Source organism: Centroberyx gerrardi, chromosome 16 (genome assembly GCF_048128805.1).
Source record: "Centroberyx gerrardi isolate f3 chromosome 16, fCenGer3.hap1.cur.20231027, whole genome shotgun sequence".
Taxonomy (NCBI): Eukaryota; Metazoa; Chordata; class Actinopteri; order Beryciformes; family Berycidae; genus Centroberyx; species Centroberyx gerrardi.
In genome coordinates, this window is record NC_136012.1 from 10,255,773 (window position 1) to 10,275,035 (window position 19,263).

At 43.3% G+C, this 19,263-nt stretch overlaps 2 protein-coding genes and 4 pseudogenes across 5 annotated transcripts in view; all 6 read right to left on the reverse strand.

The window, feature by feature from the left end:
* The window catches only part of LOC139912154 (protocadherin gamma-C5), a 76,701-nt gene that overhangs the window by 18,598 nt on the left and 38,840 nt on the right, over positions 1-19,263 (reverse strand). The window lies entirely within an intron of this gene.
* LOC139912150 (protocadherin gamma-C5 pseudogene) lies at positions 179-2,647 on the reverse strand (annotated as a pseudogene).
* On the reverse strand, positions 3,759-6,227 carry LOC139915381 (protocadherin gamma-C5 pseudogene; annotated as a pseudogene).
* LOC144542434 (protocadherin gamma-C5 pseudogene) lies at positions 7,566-10,037 on the reverse strand (annotated as a pseudogene).
* On the reverse strand, positions 11,642-14,110 carry LOC139917664 (protocadherin gamma-C5 pseudogene; annotated as a pseudogene).
* On the reverse strand, positions 15,632-18,100 carry LOC139917663 (protocadherin gamma-C5-like). The gene has a single exon (XM_071906836.2). The coding sequence runs from the start codon at positions 18,098-18,100 to the stop codon at positions 15,632-15,634; it is 2,469 nt and encodes an 822-aa protein (XP_071762937.2).

The window sequence follows — 19,263 nt, forward strand, 5'->3', positions numbered from 1 at the left end:
AAGGATGTTTATTGTCAACATTAAGCCTATGTGTTCTGTAATATGTAAACTTAGTTTTATATCACAGGAAGAATAATAGCCTAAAGAACGATAAACTTGCTTTGCTACTGACTCTTTGAAACAGAGAAATTGTAGTTGGTCGACATTCATGTAAACATGATCAAAGATTACAATTCTATCATTCTCTGCTCACCTGCTGGCTCTCAAAGGTCCAGGTGCTGTCTGGTAAAGACGCGTCCAGGACATTGATCATCTCCTTAAAGTCAGTGGTGCTGCTGGGCTTAACGAAGGTGAAATCACTGTACTCTGACATGGGAGAGAGACAGGACCTGAAGGACTGACTCTGAGACAACATGTCTCCTCCCAGGACCTCCACGTACTTAATAGGCCCGTCAGTGTTGAGCTGGATCTGCAGGTTTCTGTTGGGGTTCTTGTAGCCATCACAGTCGGTCCGTGTCATGCAGCAACTACCGCTGCTTCTGCTGTTTCTAATGCATTTAATCGCTAAGATGAGAAAAGTCAAAAGAGACAGCACGGACACCGAGGCCAGAGACAGAATCAAATAAAGGGTAATTCTCCCAGTTTTCTTGCTGGGCTCGGCCGCTTTCTGTCGGAGATCCAAGATGGGCTCATGGAGGCCGTCCTCTAGCAGGATGGACACGGTGACCGTGGCGGACTGGACCGGTTCCCCGTCGTCCTTGATCTCTATGAGCAGCCTCTGAGAGGAGTCGTCCTGCTCGGACACAGGGCGTTTAGTCCTCACCTCCCCTGTGTAAAGATTGACAGTGAACAGAGAGGCGTCTGTGGCCTCCGCCAGCCTATAGGAGATCCAGGCGTTATGGCCCGAGTCGGCGTCCACGGCCGTCACCTTAGTAACCAGGTGGCCCGCTTTAGCGGAGCGGGGCATCCTCTGATGAGAGAGGGAGCCCAGGGCAGCGGAGGAGGGGTAAATAACAGCGGGGGCATTGTCGTTCTGGTCCAGGATAAAAACATGGACAGTGGCGTTGCTACTCAGAGACGGAGAGCCCTGATCCTTTGCCTGCACCCGAATCTGAAACACCTTGAGTTTCTCATAGTCAAACGAGTGCATGCTGTAGATGCTGCCGTTATCAGAGTTGATGTAGACATAGGAGGACACAGACACGTCCTGCACTTTAGAGTCCAGGATGGAGTAGGAGATCTTGGCGTTTTCACCAAAATCCAGGTCAGATGCTGATACTGAGTAGAGAATAGAGCCTGGTACCCCATTCTCTTTTAAATACACATTATAGGAGGGCTGAGAGAATCTAGGAGGGTTGTCATTCACATCACTGATGCTGACAGGTATAGTTTTCTTACTAGACAGAGGAGGAGAGCCTGAATCAGTGGCTGTTATCTCAATATTATACTCTGAGAAGCTCTCTCGGTCTAAAACACCACTGGTTACCAGTGCGTAATTATTAGAAAAAGATGGTTTCAGACTAAAAGGAGAACCTTTGGGGAGTTGTAACGTCACTTTACCGTTATCACCAGAGTCAAGGTCTCGTGCACTAATCAGAGCAACTACGGTGCCACTCGGTGCGTCCTCACGTACTGGCTTCGGTTGAGAGGTGAGAACAATTTCTGGAGCATTATCGTTGAAGTCAATTATGTCCACCTGCACACGACAGTGACCCTCCATTTCAGGACTGCCTCTATCTTTTGCAGTTATATCAATACCATATGAAGAGGTAGTCTCATAGTCTAAATCTCCTTTTAGAATGATTTCACCAGTTAAAGAATTGATGTCAAACACTGACAATACAGAATCCGGTGTTCGAGAACCAAATGAGAATTCGATTTCACCATTTGAACCTTCATCTGCATCTGTTGCTTTGGGCTTGATAATAACAACACCCTTTACACTTTTTTCACCTAAGGTTACTTTGTAAACGTTTTTGTCAAACACTGGAAAGTTGTCATTTATATCAAGTACACTAATGGTTATTTGTGAGGTACCCGATCTTACTGGGTTTCCTCCATCTAATGCTGTTAGTAATAGGTTGTGGACAGCTTTTTTCTCTCGATCCAGAGACTTCTCTAAAACAATTTCGGGAACATTCTTACCACCTTCGATTTCCTTTATTTTAAGAGAAAAACACTCATTTTTGCTAAGAGTATAAGATTTGAGTGAATTGCTTCCAACGTCGGGGTCCAATGCGCTCTCCAAAGGAAAGCGGGTTCCAATTGCTGCTGATTCGGCTATTTTCAAAGATAAATCATTTGAAAGGAAACTTGGAGGATTGTCATTAATGTCTCTTATTTCAACCTCAATTCGATGTAATTGTAGCGGATCCTCAATAACAACCTGCAGAGGTAGAACACAGCTGGGGCTTTGTCCGCATAAAGACTCTCTGTCTATTCTCTCATTCACCACCAGCTCGCCCTTCCCCGAATCCACACTGAAATACTGCTTACCAGCCTCAGAGGCGACACGCAGTTTACGCTCAAAAATCTCTGATAATCCCAAACCCAGATCTTTGGCTAGATTTCCTACCACAGAGCCCTGTTTCAGTTCTTCCGGGATTGTGTAGCGAGTCTGTCCGTCTATTGTACTCCACAAGAGAAAGAAATGATTCCACCAAAGAGCCTGCCATCTCCAGTCGCGGTATCCCATTCTCTTTGTCATCCCTGGTTCGTTACGACACATCATTTCCCATCGAGAAAAACGGAGAACCTAACGTTAAAATCCATTGCCAGAGAGCATAGCCTTTTCTGTTGCAAAGATCACAAAAATATCTGTTCATGGCAACAGCTAAAATCAAGAAATATTGTTATACTCCGAGTATATGAGCGCATCACCGCCTCTCCTCCAACTCTGAGGTTTGTAAGGTTTTCGGTGCTGAGGCTGCATGGGGGAGGGAGTAGATCTCTTTGTACAGTTCTGTATGCTATTGGTGCACAGCATGCATCTCTACCATCCAATAGGAGGGAAACTGGGTAGCGCCCGCCTCGTGGCACTGTCATACAAGAGCGAGTGAAAAAACATGAGGATGTAAACTAGGCAGATTATCTCATAAAATTATTGTGGCTTTGTATAAAAATAAATGTATTCAGTGAACGACTTGTGTACTATGTAATTCTTGTTAACATGCCATTTAACTGAGACCGAGTCTTTATTTTTCTTGATTTTCTTTTTTATAGCAAAAGATACCATCAATTATGTTTAAGTCACCAACTATAACAAACGACATTATATGACAGGTTCCATGGATGAAAACAGAATCCTGAAATGTATTATTGAAATGTTCATGTATTTTCACTGTTACACCTTTGCTATGACTAAACAGCCATTAACAACCACATTATAATGCACTCTATGGGCTCTAAGAGTCAAATTCGATTGGGGTCGCTGTCCACAGCTGTGGTGCTGAAACGCTCAGCACGAAAAGGTTTCGGACACCCGACACACTCTCCAAATTAAATAATAACAGCGGCGGTGCAAAAAAGATTGTCTAATGTAGAGACGCTTTTGAGTCCTGATTTGACAAATTCTGTTTGTTTGCTTTATGATGACTGAATTACACAGGTTCTAATTTAAATTTAAATATATCGACCCACAAGGCAGCAAAAATAGGCTACATTTTAAACCAATCAATATACTCAAAATTTGTTGTCGTGCCCTGTTATTACATTTTGTTACTAAAAAGAAAAGGCCTACTATGGGGAGATTGTAGGTATAACATTTCTAAATTGCTCTTGACAAAAGAGAGAAAACTGGTGGAAATGTCAAATTGCTGTTATTCTCTGCTCACCTGCTGGCTCTCAAAGGTCCAGGTGCTGTCTGGTAAAGACGCGTCCAGGACATTGATCATCTCCTTAAAGTCAGTGGTGCTGCTGGGCTTAACGAAGGTGAAATCACTGTACTCTGACATGGGAGAGAGACAGGACCTGAAGGACTGACTCTGAGACAACATGTCTCCTCCCAGGACCTCCACGTACTTAATAGGCCCGTCAGTGTTGAGCTGGATCTGCAGGTTTCTGTTGGGGTTCTTGTAGCCATCACAGTCCATCCGTCTCATGCAGCAACTACCGCTGCTTCTGCTGTTTCTAATGCATTTAATCGCTAAGATGAGAAAAGTCAAAAGAGACAGCACGGACACCGAGGCCAGAGACAGAATCAAATAAAGGGTGATTCTCCCAGTTTTCTTGCTGGGCTCGGCCGCTTTCTGTCGGAGGTCCAAGATGGGCTCATGGAGGCCGTCCTCTAGCAGGATGGACACGGTGACCGTGGCGGACTGGACCGGTTCCCCGTCGTCCTTGATCTCTATGAGCAGCCTCTGAGAGGAGTCGTCCTGCTCGGATACAGGGCGTTTAGTCCTCACCTCCCCTGTGTAAAGATTGACAGTGAACAGAGAGGCGTCTGTGGCCTCCGCCAGCCTATAGGAGATCCAGGCGTTATGGCCCGAGTCGGCGTCCACGGCCGTCACCTTAGTAACCAGGTGGCCCGCTTTAGCGGAGCGGGGCATCCTCTGATGAGAGAGGGAGCCCAGGGCAGCGGAGGAGGGGTAAATAACAGCGGGGGCATTGTCGTTCTGGTCCAGGATAAAAACATGGACAGTAGCGTTGCTGCTCAGAGACGGAGAGCCCTGGTCCTTTGCCTGCACCCGAATCTGAAACACTTTGAGTTTCTCATAGTCAAACGAGTGCATGCTGTAGATGCTGCCGTTATCAGAGTTGATGTAGACATAGGAGGACACAGACACGTCCTGCACTTTAGAGTCCAGGATGGAGTAGGAAATCTTGGCGTTTTCACCAAAATCCAGGTCAGATGCTGATACTGAGTAGAGAATAGAGCCTGGTACCCCATTCTCTTTTAAATACACATTATATGAGGGCTGAGAGAATCTAGGAGGGTTGTCATTCACATCAGTGATGCTGACAGGTATAGTTTTCTTACTAGACAGAGGAGGAGAGCCTGAATCAGTGGCTGTTATCTCAATATTATACTCTGAGAAGCTCTCTCGGTCTAAAACACCACTGGTTACCAGTGCGTAATTGTTAGAAAATGAGGGTTTCAGACTAAAAGGAGAACCTTTGGGGAGTTGTAACGTCACTTTACCGTTATCACCGGAGTCAAGGTCCCGGGCACTGATTAAAGCAACGACTGTGCCACTCTGTGCATCCTCGCGTATAGGGCTGGGTTTTGAAGTGAGAACAATTTCTGGGGTATTATCATTTATGTCTATTACCACCACTTGCACGCGGCAGTGACCCTCCATTTCAGGAATTCCTTTATCTTTTGCAGTTATATCTATTTCATGTGTAGGACTGCTTTCATAATCCAACTCCCCGATTAAGAAAATGTCTCCTGTTGCTGCGTTTATCTGAAAAATAGACAATAACGACTCCGGTGTATGATCAGCAAATGCGTATTCAATCTCTCCATTAACACCCTCGTCTGCGTCTGTTGCCTCAACTTTTGCGAGCAAAAAGCCACTTGGACTATTTTCATGCACAGTTATTTTATACAACGCCTTTTTGAATACAGGGACATTGTCGTTGTTGTCGAGGACAGTAACTATAATCTTTGACGTTCCAGTTTTTACAGGATTGCCCCCGTCTAAAGCTGTCAGTAGTAATTGATGGACACTTTGTTTTTCTCTATCAAGCGGTTTCTCTAATACTAGTTCTGGCACTTTTCTTCCACCAGCTAACTCTTTCATTTTCAAACTAAAACATTCATCTTTACTAAGACTATACGATTTTAATGAATTACTACCCACATCCAGGTCCTGTGCGGTCTCCAAAGGGTAACGCGCACCCACCGCGGTCAGTTCTGCAATTTTCAAATTTCGTTCTTTCGTGAGAAAACTGGGTGAATTATCATTTACGTCTCTTATTTCTACTTCTATCCGGTATAGCTGTAGTGGGTTCTCTATTACAACCTGTAGAGGTAGAACACAGCTGGCGCTTTGTCCGCATAAAGTCTCTCTGTCTATTCTCTCATTCACAACCAGCTCGCCCTTCCCCGCATCCACACCGAAATACTGCTTATCAGCCTCAGAGGCGACACGCAGTTTACGGTCAAAAATCTCTGATAATCCCAAACCCAGATCTTTGGCTAGATTTCCTACCACAGAGCCCTGTTTCAGTTCCTCAGGGATTGTGTAGCGAGTCTGTCCGTCTATTGTACTCCACAAGAGAAAGAAATGATTCCACCAAAGAGCCTGCCATCTCCAGTCCCGGTATCCCATTCTCTTTGTCATCCCTGGTCCGTTAGAATATATTACTTCCCATCGAGATATTGCTCAGAGCAACGAGCTGAACGTTAAAATCCATCGCCAGAATGGACATTCTAAAACAAACATAACCGAAATAATTAAATTTACGAAATTACAGCCACCTTCGGGTGAGCGCATCTCCTTCTCTCCAGCTGGGAGCATTGTGAGGGTTGCGGTGGCGAGACTGAATGGGGGAGGGAGTAGATCTCTTTGTACAGTTCTGTATGCTATTGGTGCACAGCGTCCACCTATATTATCCAATCACAGAGAAAGCGAACAGTGCTCTTAAGCAACTGCAGCCTCTTGGTCGCAATACACTTTCACAACTGAGACATTACAGAATGTCAGTTTTTGTGTGATAATTCTGTCTTTGAATAAAACACAGAGTCAATGAAAAAATCCGTATGATATATGAAGTGTTTCATTCCAAAATTTAAAATCAACTGGACACCTCCTCTACAAAATGATTGTTGCCATTAAATTAGAAGTCATTATAGAATATTATTAAGGTCACTGGATGTCTAAAGACTTTTTGCTGATAAAATAGTTACGTTTTGCAAAATACAAGTTACTAGTCTTTTGGAAATGTTGATCAATAAAAATGAGGGAACAATTACTTATCCGAAAGCCTTCTTAAATAAAATGTAGGCTACTTATTATAATAAAATGTCACTAAGTTTAAGTTACCCCTTTAAAATATATATATTTTAAATTATAAAATTCCATCTGCAGTTTTGGATCCCTCCATAAAATGCCTATAACACAAATAAAAAGACAACTTCGCTCACTGAAAATAAATAAATAATATTACGTCAAATTGCAAAATCTAAAAAAAACAAAAGCATCAAAAGCAATCTAAGGCTTTATAACACATGCCTATTTAATAACCGTGAATGTCCGGATAAAAAAGTGTCGTGTTGAAACCCTCATCCTATCAAGAGTTCAAACACCAGGGACACTATGAACCTTAAACGCCTAAAACAACCAAATCAACCACAATACCAGACCTCGGGTCACACACATTCTATTATCAATGAATGTAACCTAAGCATCAATATTTCAACAGCAGACACTTTTCATTGAAATAACAATCGATATTTTTTATTTTCTTAAAAAACATTATAGAATCACAGACAGTGCATGGACTAATTAAATTTAATTCAGGTCAAAGCACCATACTGACGTAATTGTTACACTTTGCTACTTATTAATCAAAACAGTTCGAACTGATTTCTCATAGTAATTTTCAATATGGCGGTAATTTGTTTATAGACGACATTCTTACGCCAGTTATGAAGGAAAAAAATGTGTAATATTGCAAGTCTATTGTTGCTTGCTCACCTGCTGGCTCTCAAAAGTCCAGGTGCTGTCTGGTAAAGACGCGTCCAGGACATTGATCATCTCCTTAAAGTCAGTGGTGCTGCTGGGCTTAACGAAGGTGAAATCACTGTACTCTGACATGGGAGAGAGACAGGACCTGAAGGACTGACTCTGAGACAACATGTCTCCTCCCAGGACCTCCACGTACTTAATAGGCCCGTCAGTGTTGAGCTGGATCTGCAGGTTTCTGTTGGGGTTCTTGTAGCCATCACAGTCCATCCGTCTCATGCAGCAACTGCCGCTGCTTCTGCTGTTTCTAATGCATTTAATCGCTAAGATGAGAAAAGTCAAAAGAGACAGCACGGACACCGAGGCCAGAGAGAGAATCAAATAAAGGGTGATTCTCCCAGTTTTCTTGCTGGGCTCGGCCGCTTTCTGTCGGAGGTCCAAGATGGGCTCATGGAGGCCGTCCTCTAGCAGGATGGACACGGTGACCGTGGTGGACTGGACCGGTTCCCCGTCGTCCTTGATCTCTATAAGTAGCCTCTGAGAGGAGTCGTCCTGCTCAGACACGGGGCGTTTAGTCCTCACCTCCCCTGTGTAAAGATTGACAGTGAACAGAGAGGCGTCTGTGGCCTCCGCCAGCCTATAGGAGATCCAGGCGTTATGGCCCGAGTCGGCGTCCACGGCCGTCACCTTAGTAACCAGGTGGCCCGCTTTAGCGGAGCGGGGCATCCTCTGATGGGAGAGGGAGCCCAGGGCAGCGGAGGAGGGGTAAATAACAGCGGGGGCATTGTCGTTCTGGTCCAGGATAAAAACATGGACAGTGACGTTGCTGCTCAGAGACGGAGAGCCCTGGTCCTTTGCCTGCACCCGAATCTGAAACACTTTGAGTTTCTCATAGTCAAACGAGTGCATGCTGTAGATGCTGCCGTTATCAGAGTTGATGTAGACATAGGAGGACACAGACACGTCCTGCACTTTAGAGTCCAGGATGGAGTATGAGATCTTGGCGTTTTCACCAAAATCCAGATCAGATGCTGATACTGAGTAGAGAATAGAGCCTGGTACCCCATTCTCTTTTAAATACACATTATAGGAGGGCTGAGAGAATCTAGGAGGGTTGTCATTCACATCAGTGATGCTGACAGGTATAGTTTTCTTAATAGACAGAGGAGGAGAGCCTGAATCAGTGGCTGTTATCTCAATATTATACTCTGAGAAACTCTCTCGGTCTAAAACACCACTGGTAACCAGTGCGTAATTATGAGAAAATGAGGGTTTCAAAGTAAAAGGACAGCCCTTGGGAAGTTGTAACGTCAGTTTACCGTTATCACCGGAGTCAAGGTCCCGAGCACTGATTAAAGCTACTACAGTTCCACTCGGTGCGTCTTCGGGGACAGAGTTTGGTTGGGAGGTGAGAACAATTTCTGGAGCATTATCATTAACATCTAAAACTTCTACTTGGACGGTACAATGCCCCTCCATTCTAGGTGTTCCTTTGTCTTTAGCGCTAATATCTATTTCATAATTTGCATTTGTTTCGAAATCTAATTTCCCTTTGAGAATTACTTCTCCGGTTAAAGAATCAATATCGAATACAGACAGGACAATATCCGGTGTGTGCGTTCCAAAAGAATACTCTATCTCTCCGTTTGGACCCTCGTCAACATCTTTTGCTAAAGGTGTAACGATGGATGCGCCTTCTAAACTGTTTTCGCTTACTGAAACTTTGTAAACGTTTTTCTCAAATACAGGAAAATTATCATTATTATCAAGCACATTTATAGTTATCTGAGAGGTTCCAGATCTCACTGGGTTTCCTCCGTCTAGCGCTGTCAATAGCAGCTGATGTAGAGTCTTTTTCTCTCGGTCAAGAGATTTAGCCAAGACAAGCTCTGGGACTTTCCTCCCACCGGAGACATCTTTTATCTTTAAACTAAAAAAGTCGTCTTTACTCAAGGTATACGACCTCACTGAATTAACTCCAACATCAAGGTCTTGTGCACTCTCCAGTGGAAAACGTGCCCCTGCCGCTGTAGACTCTGCTATTTCTAGTATTAGCTCTTTTGACGGGAAACTCGGGTAGTTATCATTAATATCCTGTATTTCCACCTCAACTCGATATAATTGTAACGGCTTCTCAATGACAACCTGAAGAGACAACACGCAGCTGGCGCTTTGTCCGCATAAAGTCTCTCTGTCTATTCTCTCGTTCACCACCAGCTCGCCCTTCCCCGCATCCACACTGAAATACTGCTTACCAGCCTCAGAGGCGACGCGCAGCTTGCGGTCAAAAATCTCTGATAATCCCAAACCCAAATCTTTGGCTAGATTTCCTACCACAGAGCCCTGTTTCAGTTCCTCCGGGATTGTGTAGCGAGTCTGTCCGTCTATTGTACTCCACAAGAGAAAGAAATGATGCCACCAAAGAGCCTGCCATCTCCAGTCTCGGTATCCCATTCTCTTTGTCATCCCCGATCCGTTAGAATATGTTATTCCCCATCGAGAGAAACGAAGAAGAAAAAGCTAAAATCCATTGTCAGAGAGTATAGCCTATTCCAAAACAAAGATCCCAAAAAATATTTGTTCATGGCAACAGCTAAAATGAAGAAATATTGTTATACTCCGAGTATATGAGCGCATCACCGCCTCTCCTCCAACTCTGAGGTTTGTAAGGTTTTCGGTGCTGAGGCTGCATGGGGGAGGGAGTAGATCTCTTTGTACAGTTCTGTATGCTATTGGTGCACAGCATGCATCTCTACCATCCAATAAGAGTGAAATTGGGCAGCGCCCGCCTCCCGGCACTGTCATTAAAGAACGAGTGAAAAAACATGACGATGTAAACTAGGCATATTGCCTCATAAAATTGTCATGGCTTTGTATAAAAATAAATGTATTCAGTGAACGTCTTTGTAATATCTCTTTGTACAGTTCTGTATATTATTGGTCCACAGCATCCATCTCTGCTATCTAATAAGAGTGGCACTGATCAGTGCTTTTATAGACACAGCAGTCCTTAAACAATCCGTCACGATGCATTTAAGGGTGTGTGAAAGACATGATGGGATGTTTTTACACGCCATTTACCAAGTTAATGTAAGTAAAAGGAAGTCGTCTAACAAAATGCAAATGTTCATTCTTAAGATAATATTTGTACTGTCCATGTTCTTTTTACACACAACTTTTCATAAAATGATAAATATGCCTTCTATGATTAGATTCAGATTAACTCTTCAAGTGGTGTAACAAACAAAATTAAAATTACCTTCCACTAAATGATTGATCATAAATGACTCAACTATAAGGTGAAATGTTTTAAAAAGGCAGGTTACACGTGCTATGGATCGTTATTGACAGGCTATTGAAAGCAGTTTATCCTTGTGCTATCAAGGATATGAGCCGAATCATTTTGTGTCGCTGTCCCGAGTATGTGGTGCTGAAACAATCAGCCATTCATGCAATCAAACAGGCACATTCCCAAAGCCGAAAATAAAGAACCAGAACAACAGACCTCATCCACGTCCAAAACCTGAACAATAGATTGTATGTCGCAGCAGCAAAAAGCAGGGAGGTTGAAAGGTTCAAATCTTACTCAAAAAATAAATAAATAAATAAATGAACCATGCTATACAGCTCATAGTTGTGAAGATGTTTAGACAAAGACAGCTCTTTGAAGAAACGACGGGCGCAATGTCGCTGAATAGGGTTAGCTAACCCTAACCCGATCTTAGATATTTGTTTTCTGGGTAAAATGAGTTGAAAAGTTAAAATTCCGATGTGACGTCATATAATATTCTCGTGCTACTTAGTATTAACTGGCCACAAGCACAAAATGCCACAATGGTTGCTATTGTTTAGCATGAACATGAAGCTGAGAAAAACAAAGAAACAAAGAAACAAAGAAAAAAAAACCATACAAAAAAACAAAGTTTGAGAGGGATAACCTATATCCCAGGTTATATGCACCACCAAACCACCACATGACCTCAAGACAGTAAAACAATATGCTTATCAAGACATAGAATATTAAAGATTTGGAAAGTTTTAGAATGAAAATATCAAATGAAATTGGACTGCTATTCTTTGCTCACCTGCTGGCTCTCAAAGGTCCAGGTGCTGTCGGGTAAAGACGCGTCCAGGACGTTGATCATCTCCTTAAAGTCAGTGGTGCTGCTGGGCTTAACGAAGGTGAAATCACTGTACTCTGACATGGGAGAGAGACAGGACCTGAAGGACTGACTCTGAGACAACATGTCTCCTCCCAGGACCTCCACGTACTTAATAGGCCCGTCAGTGTTGAGCTGGATCTGCAGGTTTCTGTTGGGGTTCTTGTAGCCATCACAGTCGGTCCGTCTCATGCAGCAACTACCGCTGCTTCTGCTGTTTCTAATGCATTTAATCGCTAAGATGAGAAAAGTCAAAAGAGACAGCACGGACACCGAGGCCAGAGACAGAATCAAATAAAGGGTGATTCTCCCAGTTTTCTTGCTGGGCTCGACCGCTTTCTGTCGGAGGTCCAAGATGGGCTCATGGAGGCCGTCCTCTAGCAGGATGGACACGGTGACCGTGGCGGACTGGACCGGTTCCCCGTCGTCCTTGATCTCTATGAGCAGCCTCTGAGAGGAGTCGTCCTGCTCGGACACAGGGCGTTTAGTCCTCACCTCCCCTGTGTAAAGATTGACAGTGAACAGAGAGGCGTCTGTGGCCTCCGCCAGCCTATAGGAGATCCAGGCGTTATGGCCCGAGTCGGCGTCCACGGCCGTCACCTTAGTAACCAGGTGGCCCGCTTTAGCGGAGCGGGGCATCCTCTGATGAGAGAGGGAGCCCAGGGCAGCGGAGGAGGGGTAAATAACAGCGGGGGCATTGTCGTTCTGGTCCAGGATAAAAACATGGACAGTAGCGTTGCTGCTCAGAGACGGAGAGCCCTGGTCCTTTGCCTGCACCCGAATCTGAAACACTTTGAGTTTCTCATAGTCAAACGAGTGCATGCTGTAGATGCTGCCGTTATCAGAGTTGATGTAGACATAGGAGGACACAGACACGTCCTGCACTTTAGAGTCCAGGATGGAGTAGGAGATCTTGGCGTTTTCACCAAAATCCAGGTCAGATGCTGATACTGAGTAGAGAATAGAGCCTGGTACCCCATTCTCTTTTAAATACACATTATAGGAGGGCTGAGAGAATCTAGGAGGGTTGTCATTCACATCAATTATGCCGACAGGTATAGTTTTCTTACTAGAAAGAGGAGGAGAGCCTGAATCAGTGGCTGTTATCTCAATATTATACTCTGAGAAGGTCTCTCGGTCTAAAACACCACTGGTAACCAATGCGTAATTATTAGAAAAGGAAGGTTTCAGTGTAAAAGGAGAACCTTTGCAAAGTTGTAACGTCACTTTACCGTTATCACCGGAATCAAGGTCTCGGGCACTGAGCAAAGCCACTATGGAACCACTCGGGGCGTCCTCGCGCACCGGTTGCGGTTCAGACGTGAGATCAATTTCTGGAGCATTATCATTAACATCTATAACATCTATCTGTACTCGACAGTGGCCCTCCATTTCCGGAATGCCTTTGTCTTTTGCAGTTATTTCAATTTTATAGGAGGTAGCAGTTTCATAATCCACTTCTCCTTTCAAATAAATTTCTCCCGTTAATGAATTAATTTCAAATACTGATAAGACGGAATCCGGTGTCCGCGAGCCAAAAGAGAATTCAACCTCACCATTTGGTCCTTCGTCAGCATCAGTTGCTGTAGTTTGGATTACAAAAGCACCCTTTGCACTATTCTCCCCTAAAGACACTTTATATATATTTTTCTCGAATACTGGGAAATTGTCGTTGTTATCAAGCACAGTGATGGTTATCTGTGAGGTGCCAGACATGACTGGGTTCCCTCCGTCTAACGCTGTCAGTAGTAGCTGATGAACTGCTTTCTTCTCTCGGTCCAGAGGCTTTTCTAACACTAACTCAGGGACAGTTTTGCCATCCTCAACGTCTTTCATTTTCAAAGCAAAACAGTCGTTTTTAGTCAAGGTGTAGGATTTAAGCGAGTTGCTTCCCACGTCAGGGTCCTCTGCGCTCTCCAAAGGAAAGCGAGTGCCCACTGCTGCCGATTCAGCAATTTTCAAAGATAATTCTTTTGTAAGAAAATTAGGTGAATTATCATTTATATCTTTTATTTCTACCTCAATCCGGTGCAAATGTAGGGGGTTCTGTATAACAACTTGTAGAGGCAGAACACAGCTGGTGCTTTGTCCGCACAAAGCCTCTCTGTCTATTCTGTCATTCACCACCAGCTCGCCCTTCCCCGCATCCACACCGAAATACTGCTTACCAGCCTTAGAGGCGACACGCACATTACGATCAAAAATCTCTGATAGTCCCAAACCCAGATCTTTGGCTAGATTTCCTACCACAGAGCCCTGTTTCAGTTCCTCCGGGATTGTGTAGCGAGTCTGTCCGTCTATTGTACTCCACAAGAGAAAGAAATGATGCCACCAAAGAGCCTGCCATCTCCAGTCTCGGTATCCCATTCTCTTTGTCATCCCTGGTTCGTTATAATACATTATTCCTCATCGAGATATTGTTCAGAATGAAGAGTTCAAAGTTAAAATCCATAACCGCAGAGGTTATTCCAGTACAAAGATCACCAACATATGTATGCATGCTAAGGTGCAAAATTATGTTATTTAGTCTCTGAGTAAATAAACGCATCCTCCTCTCTTCTCCAGCTCTGAGTATTTTAACGGCTACAGTGCTGAGGCTGCATGGGGGAGGGAGTAGATCTCTTTGTACAGTTCTGTTTGCTATTGGTGCACAGCATCTATCCTTTCGTGCAATAAGAACGTCAGTGAGCAGTTCTCTTAAAGACACAGTAGGCTTTAATACAGTCTGTCTCAATGAATTCAAGAGCTTATGAAATAACACGATGGAAGGCCTTTGGCAATGTGCCATATATGTATTTAATGAAAATAAAATAGAATCTGTTCATCAAAAATAGAATATATTAGTCTTACGATCATAATAATTTTGTTATTTACTTTATCATTTAAACAGACCTCCCATAAATTAAGTCATGTAACGTTTTCTATGGTTTGATTCAGAACAATTTTGTAGGAGGGCCAACAAATGAAATTAAAATTACAGTCTTTGAAATGTTTTAAACAGACACTTGACAACCATGAATCATTGACAGGCCATAAAAAGTAATTTAACTTCATTCTACCATGAAACGCAGTCCGTTCATTCAGTGTTGCTGTCCAACAACTTGGTCCTGAAACAATGAGCCATCCATGCAGTCGCCTAACAGGCACACTCCCAAATCCCACAAAAACTACTAGACAGAGTTCATCTAAGACCTCAACATCTATATATGTTGAAACAGTAAACGACAGTGGTGCTGACATGTTAAAATCCTACACATAAGCAGACATTAAGTTCAAGTCCAACGATAGGGTACACCGAAATACAACTTAACACTTCAACTTTTTGACATAGTTTGTTATGTAGGTAAAATTGTTAAACATTTGACCTGTGATTATATAACGTTATATGAAGCAATCCTCATAGCATCTTTTGCCAGAATGTGGTGAAGCAAAATACTGCCATTAATAAAATAATTCATTCATTCATTCATTCATTCATTCATTCATTCATTCATTCATTCATTCATTCATTCGTTCATCGTTCGTCCGTTCGTTCAGTCATGGCTATTTATTTATTTATTTATTTAGTTACTTATTCATTCATAGACATAGTTGTTGAAAAATTCGTTTGGATGTGACGTTGTGCGATCGCACATTATTTGTCGTATTGAAGTAGTCCATGGTGTCGCAGAGGACACAATAGCGAATACCACAATGTTTCTTACTTTTTACATAAAAAATATTTTATATAAAAACGACGTTGGAAAAATAGATCTGACAGTGATGACGTATTTCTTCATTTGTATATACTATAAAAGCATCATATTAACTGAAGGCAGAACAACAATATACCACGTAATTAAAACATAGCGTATTAGGTTTGGAAAGTTTGGTATGAAAATATCAACAATCAAAATACATTTATTCTCTGCTCACCTGCTGGCTCTCAAAAGTCCAGGTGCTGTCTGGTAAAGACGCGTCCAGGACATTGATCATCTCCTTAAAGTCAGTGGTGCTGCTGGGCTTAACGAAGGTGAAATCACTGTACTCTGACATGGGAGAGAGACAGGACCTGAAGGACTGACTCTGAGACAACATGTCTCCTCCCAGGACCTCCACGTACTTAATAGGCCCGTCAGTGTTGAGCTGGATCTGCAGGTTTCTGTTGGGGTTCTTGTAGCCATCACAGTCCATCCGTCTCATGCAGCAACTACCGCTGCTTCTGCTGTTTCTAATGCATTTAATCGCTAAGATGAGAAAAGTCAAAAGAGACAGCACGGACACCGAGGCCAGAGAGAGAATCAAATAAAGGGTGATTCTCCCAGTTTTCTTGCTGGGCTCGACCGCTTTCTGTCGGAGGTCCAAGATGGGCTCGTGGAGGCCGTCCTCTAGCAGGATGGACACGGTGACCGTGGCGGACTGGACCGGTTCCCCGTCGTCCTTGATCTCTATGAGCAGCCTCTGAGAGGAGTCGTCCTGCTCGGACACAGGGCGTTTAGTCCTCACCTCCCCTGTGTAAAGATTGACAGTGAACAGAGAGGCGTCTGTGGCCTCAGCCAGCCTATAGGAGATCCAGGCGTTATGGCCCGAGTCGGCGTCCACGGCCGTCACCTTAGTAACCAGGTGGCCCGCTTTAGCGGAGCGGGGCATCCTCTGATGAGAGAGGGAGCCCAGGGCAGCGGAGGAGGGGTAAATAACAGCGGGGGCATTGTCGTTCTGGTCCAGGATAAAAACATGGACAGTAGCGTTGCTGCTCAGAGACGGAGAGCCCTGGTCCTTTGCCTGCACCCGAATCTGAAACACCTTGAGTTTCTCATAGTCAAACGAGTGCATGCTGTAGATGCTGCCGTTATCAGAGTTGATGTAGACATAGGAGGACACAGACACGTCCTGCACTTTAGAGTCCAGGATGGAGTATGAGATCTTGGCGTTTTCACCAAAATCCAGGTCAGATGCTGATACTGAGTAGAGAATAGAGCCTGGTACCCCATTCTCTTTTAAATACACATTATAGGAGGGCTGAGAGAATCTAGGAGGGTTGTCATTCACATCACTGATGCTGACAGGTATAGTTTTCTTACTAGAAAGAGGAGGAGAGCCTGAATCAGTGGCTGTTATCTCAATATTATAGTCTGAGAAGCTCTCTCGGTCTAAAACACCACTGGTAACCAATGCGTAATTATTAGAAAAAGAGGGTTTCAGACTAAAGGGAGAACCTTTGGGGAGTTGTAACGTCACTTTACCGTTATCACCAGAGTCAAGGTCTCGTGCACTGAGCAACGCCACTACGGAACCAATCGGGGCGTCCTCGCGCACTGGTTGCGGTTCAGACGTGAGAACAATTTCTGGAGCATTATCATTAACATCAATAACATCTATCTGTACTCGACAGTGACCCTCCATTTCCGGAATGCCTTTGTCTTTTGCAGTTATTTCAATTTTATAGGAGGTAGCAGTTTCATAATCCACTTCTCCTTTCAAATAAATTTCTCCCGTTAATGAATTAATTTCAAATACTGATAAGACGGAATCCGGTGTCCGCGAGCCAAAAGAGAATTCAACTTCACCATTTGGTCCTTCGTCAGCATCAGTTGCTGTAGTTTGGATTACAAAAGCACCCTTTGCACTATTCTCCCCTAAAGACACTTTATATATATTTTTCTCGAATACTGGGAAATTGTCATTTATGTCAAGCACAGTGATGGTTATCTGTGAGGTGCCAGACATGACTGGGTTCCCTCCGTCTAACGCTGTCAGTAGTAGCTGATGAACTGCTTTCTTCTCTCGGTCCAGAGGCTTTTCTAACACTAACTCAGGGACAGTTTTGCCATCCTCAACGTCTTTCATTTTCAAAGCAAAACAGTCGTTTTTAGTCAAGGTGTAGGATTTAAGCGAGTTGCTTCCCACGTCAGGGTCCTCTGCGCTCTCCAAAGGAAAGCGAGTGCCCACTGCTGCCAATTCAGCAATTTTCAAAGATAATTCTTTTGTAAGAAAATTAGGTGAATTATCATTTATATCTTTTATTTCTACCTCAATCCGGTGCAAATGTAGGGGGTTCTGTATAACAACTTGTAGAGGCAGAACACAGCTGGTGCTTTGTCCGCACAAAGCCTCTCTGTCTATTCTGTCATTCACCACTAGCTCGCCCTTCCCCGCATCCACACCGAAATACTGCTTACCAGCCTCAGAGGCGACACGCACATTACGATCAAAAATCTCTGATAGTCCCAAACCCAGATCTTTGACTAGATTTCCTACCACAGAGCCCTGTTTCAGTTCCTCCGGGATTGTGTAGCGAGTCTGTCCGTCTATTGTACTCCACAAGAGAAAGAAATGATGCCACCAAAGAGCCTGCCATCTCCAGTCTCGGTATCCCATTCTCTTTGTCATCCCTGATCCGTTATAACACGTTATTCCTCATCGAGATATTGTTCAGAATGATGAGCTCAATATTAAAATCCATAACCGCAGAGGTTATTCCAGTAAAAAGATCACCAACATATGTATGCATGCTAAGGTGCAAAATTATGTTATTTAGTCTCTGAGTAAATAAACGCATCCTCCTCTCTTCTTCAGCTCTGAGTATTTTAACGGCTACAGTGCTGAGGCTGCATGGGGGAGGGAGTAGATCTCTTTGTACAGTTCTGTTTGCTATTGGTGCACAGCATCTATCCTTTCGTGCAATAAGAACGTCAGTGAGCAGTTCTCTTAAAGACACAGTAGGCTTTAATACAGTCTGTCTCAATGAATTCAAGAGCTTATGAAATAACACGATGGAATGCCTTTGGCAATGTGCCATATATGTATTTAATGAAAATAAAATAGAATCTGTTCATCAGAAATATAATATATTAGTCTTACGATCATAATAATTTTGTTATTTACTTTATCATTTAAACAGACCTCCCATAAATTAAGTCATGTAACGTTTTCTATGGTTTGATTCAGAACAATTTTGTAGGAGGGCCAACAAATGAAATTAAAATTACAGTCCTTGAAATGTTTTAAACAGACACTTGACAACCATGAATCATTGACAGGCCATAAAAAGTAATTTAACTTCATTCTACCATGAAACGCAGTCCGTTCATTCAGTGTCGCTGTCCAACAACTTGGTCCTGAAACAATGAGCCATCCATGCAGTCGCCTAACAGGCACACTCCCAAATCCCACAAAAACTACTAGACAGAGTTCATCTAAGACCTCAACATCTATATATGTTGAAACAGTAAACGACAATGATGCTGACATGTTAAAATCCTACACATAAGCAGACATTAAGTTCAAGTCCAACGATAGGGTACACCGAAATACAACTTAACACTTAAACGTTTTTTGACATAGTTTGTCGGTAAAACTGTTAAACATTTTACCTGTGATTATATAAATTTATATGAAGCAATCCTCGTAGCATCTTTTGCCAGAATGTGGTGAAGCAAAATACTGCCATTAATAAAATAATTCATTCATTCATTCATTCACTCATTCATTCATCGTATGTCCGTTCGTTCAGTCATGGTTATTTATTTATTTAGTTACTTATTCATTCATGG